The 10,992-nt window shown below is 40.8% G+C and overlaps 2 protein-coding genes across 3 annotated transcripts; one reads left to right on the forward strand and one right to left on the reverse strand.

The window, feature by feature from the left end:
* Nucleotides 1–1,043: 1,043 nt before the first annotated feature.
* On the reverse strand, nt 1,044–4,328 carry LOC113301711 (uncharacterized protein At1g32220, chloroplastic-like). 2 transcript variants are annotated; one of them, XM_026550501.1, is made up of 7 exons: nt 4,131–4,328; nt 3,482–3,575; nt 3,310–3,398; nt 2,433–2,488; nt 1,930–2,076; nt 1,682–1,807; nt 1,044–1,437 (listed from the first exon to the last, which is right to left on the reverse strand). In XM_026550501.1, exons 1-7 carry the CDS (start codon nt 4,244–4,246, stop codon nt 1,157–1,159), a joined length of 909 nt encoding a protein of 302 aa, XP_026406286.1. In that variant the 5' UTR covers nt 4,247–4,328; the 3' UTR covers nt 1,044–1,156. The 2 variants fall into 2 exon arrangements, with proteins under 2 accessions (XP_026406286.1, XP_026406285.1); XM_026550500.1 differs by having other exon boundaries at nt 3,482–3,584.
* A 2,969-nt stretch (nt 4,329–7,297) lies between these two features.
* LOC113305687 lies at nt 7,298–8,233 on the forward strand. Its single transcript, XM_026554702.1, has one exon. The coding sequence runs from the start codon at nt 7,298–7,300 to the stop codon at nt 8,231–8,233; it is 936 nt and encodes a 311-aa protein (XP_026410487.1).
* The last annotated feature ends 2,759 nt before the right edge of the window (nt 8,234–10,992 follow it).

The following is a 10,992-nucleotide window of genomic DNA, read 5'->3' on the forward strand; positions in this document are numbered from 1 at the left end:
AATGTCTCTCTAGTAACTCTTCGGGATAATTATGATGTTTTAAATTGTTTAGATTGCAACTGCTTGTGGTACGGATTGTTGAGATGGATGACAATGATTTAAAATAATAAATTGTTGGTATATCTTGCGTAGAAGTTCCTGATGTTGTTAGACATGAAGTAATGGTAGTGGTGATGGAAGAAGGTGGACTGTTGTGGTCATTAGGTTTTGGTGTTGGATGATGTTGGGTGTGCGCCCCTGTCTCAGCACACCCTTCTAGACCAGCTAGACGTACTGCCTTTGATTATTGCGTTGATACATTAGGTTCTGTTAAACCGCAACAACATAGTTGCACCATGAACTGTTATCAACTTGCATGTGGTTGTTTGCATCAGCTTGGTGTTGTGAAGATGTACTGGTCGGTCTGAGATGATGGTCAAGTGGTTATGCAAGAGTTTCAGTTGATCTGAACGATGCAAAGATGCTTTGGTGGTGCTGATTTGATTGGTGAAGCTGAGTTAGAGTAAAGTTTGGTTGGGAACTATAAATGCAAGGCGGAGATGGTGTTTAATGTTAGTTACAAATTTTTTTTTGTATGAACACGGTGTTTAATGTTAGTTGCAAATGTTGTTTGTGTATAAACACAGTTGCAGGTGGCTAGTCATGATGTTTGTAGTTTGAACTTAGTATTATTGTTTGTGTATGAACGCAGTTGCAGGTGGCTAGTCATGATGTTTGTAGTTTGAACTTAGTATTAGTATTAGTAATAACCTTTTACTTTCCATCAAAAAACAAATTTTGTTGTAGTTGTTGTGGAAAAATGATAAAGACGCGTATCTTTTTAATTATGTAAAGAAAGGGGATATACTGGTCAGTTGCATATAATAAGAAACAAAAAGTTGGGTGAAATAACTAAACAGTCCATTTGAAAAATATCTTTTTTGATTCCTGTCCATATAAACAGTATCAAAACTTACACGTCTTTTTCACCCATGAATTATTGGTTTTGGTCTTTTTAACCAATTTTATGTATATGAAATGCGTTTCAGAGAGGTACAACAACAGATTGAAGCAGGCCATATAAATATGAATGTTACATACACGTCAAAAAATTTACACAACCCTTGAGATAAAGGTGTACATTTTGATGGATAATTCGAAAGCAGTAGCAGCGACATTAAACCCTAACATTAGATGCAGCTATCTTGATTTGTTCGATTGTGAAAACACCAAAGAAGTCATCGTCTCTCACTGCATTTATCACTGCTAGAGCAACATCGTCAACGGTAACTGGTGGAGCTAATAATAGGTCGGACGCTGGGAGAGAATTCAGAGGTTTCCTAAAATTCTCAGCTGCTTTCAGAAACCTTTCTAATGGTTCCCCTACTAGATCAAGTGGGATCTCAAAACCATCTACTTTTCGCTTCCCATAAATGAAACCTGGTCTTAGTACAACACCTGAGAAATTTTGTTAAGCCAAAAGATTTGCATGATGAGCTACAGATATGTGCATAATTGTACATTTGTAAAGAAAAATGGTTCTCAAGAAGAAATGTGAACAGTAATAATAATAATAAGTGAAGTTTTAAGAAAATGTAAATTTTGGTGTAGCCAAAATGCACATACTTAAAAATAAGTTTGTAATGGAAGGAATTCCCTCGTGTACAAACTCACATAATGACGTTTTATTATTATGGATTACCGTTGTTTGGGAATTTCGACAGAACCTGTGACTCTGCTTTTCTCTTTCCAGTGAAGTATCCAGAAGACAGTAGAAAGGGCGGGAGATTGTAGTCATGTACAGAGATCAGCACAAACTTGGGAATTCCTACAATAGAAACACATGACTGTCAGATTAATATTCGGCATAGAGAAAAGCACTGCTAAGGAAAGTGACACGAAGTCGTAGTTCTGAAATTCATCATAAGTCATAACATTTCATTTCCCTACCATACTCCTTTGCAGCATCTACTGCCAAAACCTTCGCCTCACCATTTATCTTTTTCATTTGCTCATCACTTCCAAAACCTCCAATAGTTGACACAACTGCAGTAGCACCAACCAGTACTTCGTCCCAATTCGCATAAAAAACATCTCCTGTATTAAGAAAAAGAAAGGTAAGGTTACACCATAGGAACACAGTTGTACAAATAATCATCTCTAAGGACACATAAACCAGAATCTAACTGTTGGAGGAGAGACAAATAGTCGCGAGCAGCCTAGTTTCTCTTATTTGAGAACCTATGGGAACTTATCTAGTTAAGCTCGCAAGAGGTGGAGGCTTCTTAAACCAATCAGATTAATATCACGCTACTAATATACTCAAACTTTTGTAGAGAAATTGGATAGATTTCATTATAATCATCAACAGTATCATAATCTGTAGTTAAGTGGTACTTGGTTCTCTAATAACAACTGAACTTGAATCCAAAACTTAAGCTGAAGAAACATGCCTATCAGCCACGTGACCTGGTCGACCCATGGCTCTGTGTTGTTAGGCCGCCCAGACCTGTTGTAATTATCCACACAAAAAAACAAACAGATGGATCATTTGGAGGAAAAAGCACAATTTTGTTGAGGAGTTTTATGGTTAGCAATTCCATCTAAAAGCAAAATGCATTATTAAGATATACACATATTCAAGGAATATAAATAATTATTTTTCTGATAGTCTGTACAAAGATTTCGTGCGTCATTGGAGTATCAGGCTAGCCAAAGCTATTTTCCTTTTTAAGAATGGTTCATCATCTTGTCTAATTACACAATCTTTCAACTGTGTAAGGAAAAATTGGATCACTCAAATACTTCTCTACCAAATATTACAAAGCAATGACCTTAGGAATGTCAAGTTTATTCACTTACAATTTTATGTAGATACCTTAATAACATGTTTGGTTAGCGGAAGTGAAATTCATATAATTAAATTACAAGGTAATTGGTCTATATCTGCGAATCTGAAGTGGAAATCAATAAAGAATCATTTCCTAAATCTCACCCATTAGCTAATTATGTAATTTAATTACTCGAACCAAATATGTTGCAAGGAGTTCATACTCAGAAAGCTGTATTTTTTTTTGTAGAGATGGCAATTATATTGATGAATCATGCAGTTCGGCCTTCTCAGGGTCAAGGTGAAAAACTTTCGGGAAATTACTCTCACCGTTCCTCCACCAGAAAATTGTTCGAGTTCATATATTTACGAAGCACTAGAGTGGTAACTGGTAAGTACAGACTGCTGGTGTACCAGCTAATGGTGGTCAATGTGTCCGACATCATCATATTCGGTATTGCATGAGGCCTATTAGGTTTTAAATGAAGGGTTATGATTACCTGCTTAGGCTTACGGCCTCAATCCCTTTCGAAACGGCAGCCTTACATATAGCAGAACCGACAAAACCACTGCCTCCCAACACAACTACCTACTAAAGGGAACAAAAAGTGAATGCCCAATTTTGTAAGGAATAACTATAATGCTGTTGACGATCCTTATTGAAGTCCATACTCGTTCAGCCCTCACGTCAGCCACCACATCGATAGTATTAGAATTGAAGTCCTCTTTTGCGTTTGCTCCTGCATAACTGCAGCTCACGCTAATGCTACACAAACTAAATACACAACAGGTCAACAAGCAGCAATCCAAGCCATTACAGAGATGATATAAAAATAATAATGAAAACATCAGTACAGAAAATTTCAATAAAGAAGTTTCCTTTATACAGGGATACAAAGGACTTGTTTCAGGTTTCACAATCACTTCAAATATAATTAATGGTTGAAACTAAGTATATAAGCCAAACCCAATAGAGAGGACATTGCATAACTACATAAACTCGTATCTTATGTAGAATTACAACTAAAAATACAGTTTAATACACTAATATACGCCATGTTAACCAATGAATTTTGTGTTTTTTTGCAACTCTCCTTAGAGTGGCCAATTTTCACAAGAAACTTACTCAATTTAGAAAATTTACTAAGACGCAGCAATTTTACTAAATACTCCACTGGGTTTTGGATACAAAAAATAAAATAATAAAATCCCATCTTTTGGATATAATGTTAAGAATCTTGTGAATTACAAGTTTCTACGTGAAATTTGCGAATAAAATGACTGTCTAAAAGTTGAACATTTAAAGAGTGAAATAACTAACCGATTCTGTGAAGAATATCGACGAGACAAACTCGTTCGAGTTGGAATTGTTGTCTGTCTTTTGTGAGATCCTGGAGGAGATGAAATGGCAGTGAAAGACATAAGAGACGACGCCATGTTTCTAGAGAGTGAAAGAACTCAGCGAATTCCCCCCTTTTTTCTGTTCACAGAGACAAGTGAAATGTCTGAAGTGAACTCAAGACTCTAGAGGAGGATTTCAACATCTCAAATTACAGAAATAGCCCTCAGTTATGTGGCCAGTCAATGTACAACCAAGAGGTCGTGCGTGTGTTTGAACTCTTTTCACCGGACGTGTGAACCTAACTCGTTACGCTATAAATGTCCTTTTCGGTATAACTAATTAGGCCAAGTCCTATGAGCTAGATTTGGCTGCTAGATTAGACAAAAAGTGTCGCCTATTTTCTAAAACTACTTCTCTTTTCAGATATATCTCGCATGTGAATTTAGCGACATAGTTTCGCTAAATGGTTCAGCGCTGAGAAAATCAACTTTTCGATGTTTGGTTCAGCGAATAGTGGAATATTCCACGATATCTGCGCTGAATGAAAATCCACTGCCTATCAACATGGTATGTAAACGCGTAACACTTCTGGATGAATGGAAATGTGTCACCAAATTTTGACCATTTTTTTTCCTACACCTAGTTTACACCATCAGTGTATACATATGATTAATTACGGACCACGTGTCAAGAAGAAGACACGTGTACATCATGAAGTAGAAGAACATCGAAACAATGATGCTACATAGCGACACCTAAGGAACAATCATCATCTTCGTCTGCCACATGTCATCCTCATACAGATCTAATGATGATAGAGTAAGGAGCATCTGGTGATGGAACCACCGCGAAGCACCGTAGATGATCTAAAAGATAACTTCTCATCGTCCCGAGAAAGATCCAAAACAAATGGATAAGAGCAAAGGCAGCTGACACATGCGTCAGTAGCAGTCAAAGACATGCAGGCTGCCCCAACCACCCGCATTAAACACCCTAGATATAGGGTACGTGTCGAACACCCTACGGAGAAGAGGAAGGTCCATCATCGTCCCTGCATAATACCGTTGGAAGACATCGGATCGAAACGAAGATAGCATTGGATTGACACAGTAATCAAGACGATAAGGGACAGTTGTATCAGAAGAGAGGGACCCACAGAAAAAGCCTATAAATACCCCAACCCACTAAGGGAGAAGGGGTCGACCATTTTAGGAAAGAGAGACATTTCAGGAGAGAGAAACTGTGAGAGTAAGTATGTATGAGTCTTAATCACTTCCCTCCTGGTTTCGTTCCTAGCTTCATTCCCTACTCAAAGTCATTTGACTATCTTTGTAACCTTTCATAATACATAGTGAAACACCAACCCCCGTGGATGTAGGCCTTAGCGCTGAACCACGTAAATCACCGTCTCATTTACATTTACGTACTTGTTATTTTCGCATCTTAATGCTTTATATCATCTATATCATCATAGGAATACCTGTGATGAGAAACGAGGACGAGCCCGAAGGCTCAGAGTTTCCCTTTCTGTTACTATGCGATGCCTTTCATATATTTCTATCTTTTTGTCAGTTTTACTAATACTGCGAACTTTGTTTGTGGACACGATGATACCATTGTTATTCTTGTGTTCACAATCTGGCGCTAGAAATAGGGACTTTTGTCCCGGTAAAAGATTTATCTTTTCCTGTGATTTTACTTTTTTGTCTCTCAGCGCTTTCCACAAATAATAGTGTTTTGAGTGGCTTATCTATGTTCTCCTTTTCGAGAATTATTTTAGATCCGCGTTTTCTATTGTAAAAACTATTTAGATCTGCGTTCTCTTTCGTAAGAACCTTTTAGATCTATGCTTTCCTAAAATATTTTCCAGATCCAAGATCTTTTAATGGACCATTCAGCAGCGTCCTATAATACGGATTTTGGGTGACTCACCTTTGAAGCTATTTTATGAGAAAATATTCATATCATGTGTTTGCTAACAAATGTACATCAGATCTATGTTTTCATGCATAAAAATCCTTGGATCTATGTTTTCATGCATAAAAATCCTTGGATCTATGGGTCTGCCTATTTTCACGAAATATTTTTAGACCCGTGAGTACATCTATGTTTATCTACATTTTCCCTTGAAGAAGTTTTTGGATCTATTCCCCGAGCCATGTTTTCCTTGAAAATATTTAGGTGTACGTTGTGGCCTTTGCCCTCTCTTTGGATTAACTTTTCTAACAAAGCCCTCGCGACTATTGTTTCTTCGACAATGTTTTGTTTTTGCAGAAAAAATCGAAGATGGAAAAAGCAAAAGATGTGGGAAAAGCCAAGGCATCGTCAAAAGAAACACCGAGGACAACCCCAGATATGACACGTAGCAAACAAAAGGACGAAAAGCTTAAAGCATCCAAAAAGAAGCATGATTGAGCGGAAAGCACGACGCCCTTGGATGCCAGCGCAGTAGCAACAACAGCTCTGAAAGTCGCAGCAACCAAAGCAGATGCCTCCAAAGTAGCAGCAATTACTCGTGCAAACGAACAACGAGAAGGGGTGGCAGAGTCGATGATACAACAACCCTTTTATGGTATGCCGCTCACCAACGAGCAGAATCAACCGCTGCAAGCCAATCAACCTCTTCTGACAGCAAACTAACCAACACAACAACCAATAGAGCTTCAAGCCCCGCACGTCGATCCACCGATACCCTTAATACATACTGTTGATGAAGATCACACTGTAGCCGTCGGTGGACAACCACAGGTGGGAACTCCGAACCAAGGATAGAACCATTCCATTCAAATGATGGCAGAGCTTGAAGAGTTGAAAAGAAGCCAGAAGGTATACGCTGATGCCGTGGCCTTACTCGCACAAGAAAACCAGCAACTCAAAGATAGGATCTCCCACAATAACGAAGTAGGGAACTTGCACGATTAAGCTAATTCCAATACACCACCGCTTAATCAGGACCGAAGGATGGTAGTGGCTAACGTTAACAATCCCGAACTGTTAAACCGAAGAGCGTCCAGAAGAAACAGATTATCCGATCCAGATTATGTTCCTGAGGACTCAGACTGTTTCAACAGTGAGAACCGAAGATCAGGACGATCTACGATCAGAGAGGACCATCAACTCGCTATGGAGAACCTTCTGCTGAAATGATGACTGAAATTCAGCAATTGGAGACAAGGAAAGCAGGAGGAAGGCTAGAGGAAGTGATGAGGGAAGCTGCCACCACACCACTGACTGCACATTTGGCCAAAGCTCTTATTTCCCAAAAGTGTCCTATCCCATCCTTCGAATGTAACGATGGATCCAGTGACCTCGCAACCCATCTTCGGTACTACAATCGTACTTTATCCCGATGGGATCAGGATGACGTGTTCCTATGCAAATACTTCCCTTCAAGCTTGAAAGGATTGTCTTTATCGTGGTTCGATAACCTACCACCCAATTCCATCGACTCGTACAGCCAGCTCACTGAGAAATTCTTAAGGACTTACATGTACAACAAGGCCTTCAACGCGGGAATGGACAAGCTCTTCTCGTTAGCGGTCGCATACAAAGAAACCATCAGGAAATATACCGATAGGTGGCACAAAATCTGTCAAGCGATAGGGAACGTGGATCCGGTGTTCAGTATCAATTGCTACAAGTGGGGATTGGATATGATGAGCCCTCGGTTTGTTGAGATTCATGGAAGTGTCCCCACGACCGAAGAAGACCTTCGAGTAATCATCGAAAAGCCTGCCAGATTGGAGGAAATCCAGCGGGAGAATCCTAGGACCCAGACGCAAAGATCTCATCGGACTAATTCGCTGGAACAAGCCAGCGGATTCAAAAGAGGCAGCTCGTCCGAACGTTCCAACGAAGATAAGAGAGGACGAAGGGATGATCGTCGGCGTGATGATCGGAAATTCGAAGATCAAGTTTTTACGAAGCTGAACACCAACTACACTCGCATCCTAAGGGAGATTAGGGATCAAGAAAACCTAAAATGGCCTTGGTCCAAAGGAAAGCATCCACCCAGGTCTGAGAAGTCAAGAGATTACTTTGAGTACCACTGCTTCAACGGGCATCAGACTGAAAAGTGCTAGAACCTCAAAATAATGATCCAAAAACTGATTGACGCCGGCGACCTCAAGCAATATGTTCAGAAGGCAGAAGCCGATGATAGGATAAAACGAAGCAAGAAAGCCAACTACCTTAGGGTAACCGAACGCTCAATACTATTTCGTGCTCCGATCCTAGCGGTCCCTCACTAACTTCCCAGATAGGAAAAATATTGAGGAAGCAATTCGAGGACTATTGCGAGATGTACAAAATCAATGGAGTCGAAGTTGACGAACACGAACAATGGATGAACGCACCAATGACGTTTGATGCTGAAGATGTCTAGGAAGACATGGAGGACCACACCGATCCTTTGGTTCTTACTGTACCAGTAGCAGGGTGCAACGTGAAGAAAATTCTGATTGATGGAGGGAGTTCAGTCAACGTCCTGTTTTATGATAGTTCAAACGAATGGAACTAAATGATGAGCAACAGATGTCTTCTTACTATACCATCTATGGATTCAACGGTGCACCAACGAAGCCTCTGGGAGACATTGTGTTAGAAGTAAAGGCAGGCCCGATGAAAGTCGATACCCGATTCAGTGTGGTAGGCGCTCCTTCTCCTTACAACGCCATCATTGGCCGAAGATGGGTGCACAAACTCAAAGGGATGGCAGCAACATATCACCAATACCTTAGATTCTTGACACCCGAAAGGGTAATGGAAATCAAGAGAGATAAGGTCACCACCCGGGAATGCCAGGCTCTGCAAAATCAACTCAATAATAAACAAGATGAGCAACAAAAATCTCGAAGGAGCAGAAACAAAGCAGCTTCCAAGGACAAGGCAATCGATCTATACCTCGAAGAAACCTCGGGCAAAAACCTAACGAAGGGTAACGTCGTCCTAGCTACCGAAGTAGGTACCTCAGCGGCTAAGGAGGCTGAAGAGCCTACAAATAGCAATTAAATAACGTTCCTCTCCTAGGGGAACCGAAGCCTACAATCACATCCGTAGAAGCCACAAAGGAGATCAACATAGGAACTGAAGAAGTCCCGAGGATGATCAAGATAGGAACCCTCATATGGATACGGAACGAGAAGAAGCTCTAAGAAAACTACTCACGGAATATGCGGACATATTCGCATGGAAGCTAGGAGATATGCCAGGAATTGATCCGAAGATAATCCAACACGAACTTCGTATAAAGCCGGGTACGAACCCTTTTAGGCAACAAATACGCAAGGTCGCGCCAGAATATCATCAGGCGATCGAGAAAGAACTCCGCAAGTTGTTGGAGGCAGGATTCATCAAGGAAGTAAAGTACCCAACATGGATATTGAACATGGTCATCGTACCAAAGAAGAATGGAGGAGTAAGGATATGCATCGACTTCACCAACCTCAGTAAGGCGTGTCCGAAGGATAGTTACCCACTCCCAAGCATCGACCAATTGGTAGAAGTTGTTGAAGGATATGAAGAACTGTCATTTATGGATGGATATTCTAGTTACAACCAGGTATCCCTAGCAGAAGAAGAACAAAAACATATGGTATTCTACACCCCGCACGACCTCTATTGTTACATGCGGATGCCCTTCGGGCTGAGGAACGCAGGGGCAACATACCTGAGGATGGTCGATGCTATCTTCAAGACATGGATTGGGAACACTCTAGAAGTGTATGTCGATGACATGCTCGTCATGAGTAAGCTGCGCAAAGACCACCATCAAGACTTGAGAGATATCTTCGATGCCATGAGGAATTACAACATGAAAGTGAATCCAGAAAAATGTACATTCGGCGTCACGTCAGGAAAGTTCCTCGGATATCTGGTGACGAAGAGGGGAATCAAAGTCGATCCTGCTAAAATCCAGGCCATTGTGGAGATGCCATCCCCAAAGAACTTGAAAGAAGTCCAAAAGCTCAATGGATCCCTGGCAGCACTGGGGAGATTCATCGCCAGATCGTCGGACAAATGCAAGCACTTCTTCAACATCCTCAAGAAAGGGAGTAAGTTCGCATGGACCGTTGAATGCGAAGAATCCTTCCAGAAGATTAAAGAGTACCTGGCCACGATCCCGATCCTCCAGAAGCCCGATCCCAATGAGGGCTCCCCCTTTACATAGCAGCGACCGAAGACACAGTCAGTGAAGTATTGGTCAAAACCAACACAAAGGTTGAAAAACCAATCTACTACGTCAGTAAGACTCTCAACCCGACAGAGAGAAACTACACGAAGATTGAAAAACTCATACTGGCATTAGTATGGGCAACCCAAAAGCTGAGAACTTATTTCTTAACTCATTATGTTCGTGTCCCATGCAAAGCGCCGCTGGAAGATGTTCTCAAAAATGCTGGGAAAGTAGGAAAGATGGCGAAATGGAATACTCATCTTGATCAGTTCAATATTATCCACGAGATCCAAACTGCCCAAAAGTCATACAAGTCTTGGCGTATTTTCTAGCGGACTTACTTATGGATAATGATGAAGAAGTGAAGGACATACCAGAAGCAGAAGAGGACGGAAAAGATTCAGTCGATGTGCTCGAACCCTCAAGCCAAAGAAGATGGGAGGCCTTCGTCGATGGATCAAGGAATAAAGAAGGTGCAGGCATAGGTATCGTGATTACCACCCCAACTGGAGATAGGATTGCGCACGCACTAAGATTGTAATTCAAGGGGCACACCAAAAACATCGCGGAATACGAAGCCGTGGTACATGCCCTTCGTTTGATAATAGAAATGGGAATAACAGATGTACGCCTAACCATTCGACAAGTATAACTGGAATATAATGT

The sequence above is a fragment of the Papaver somniferum genome, chromosome 8 (assembly GCF_003573695.1).
Source record: "Papaver somniferum cultivar HN1 chromosome 8, ASM357369v1, whole genome shotgun sequence".
Taxonomy (NCBI): domain Eukaryota; kingdom Viridiplantae; phylum Streptophyta; class Magnoliopsida; order Ranunculales; family Papaveraceae; genus Papaver; species Papaver somniferum.

Bases quoted from the DNA above. Each gene is read 5' to 3' on its own strand.
- LOC113301711 (XM_026550500.1), bottom strand. From the start codon at position 4,246: ATGGCGTCGTCTCTTATGTCTTTCACTGCCATTTCATCTCCTCCAGGA. The intron at 2,489-3,309 runs GTAATCATAACC...TAATTACAACAG, and splicing joins GAGGCCGTAAGCCTAAGCAG to GTCTGGGCGGCCTAACAACA. The intron at 1,438-1,681 runs GTAATCCATAAT...AAAATTTCTCAG, and splicing joins GTCGAAATTCCCAAACAACG to GTGTTGTACTAAGACCAGGT.
- LOC113305687 (XM_026554702.1), top strand. From the start codon at position 7,298: ATGACTGAAATTCAGCAATTGGAGACAAGGAAAGCAGGAGGAAGGCTA.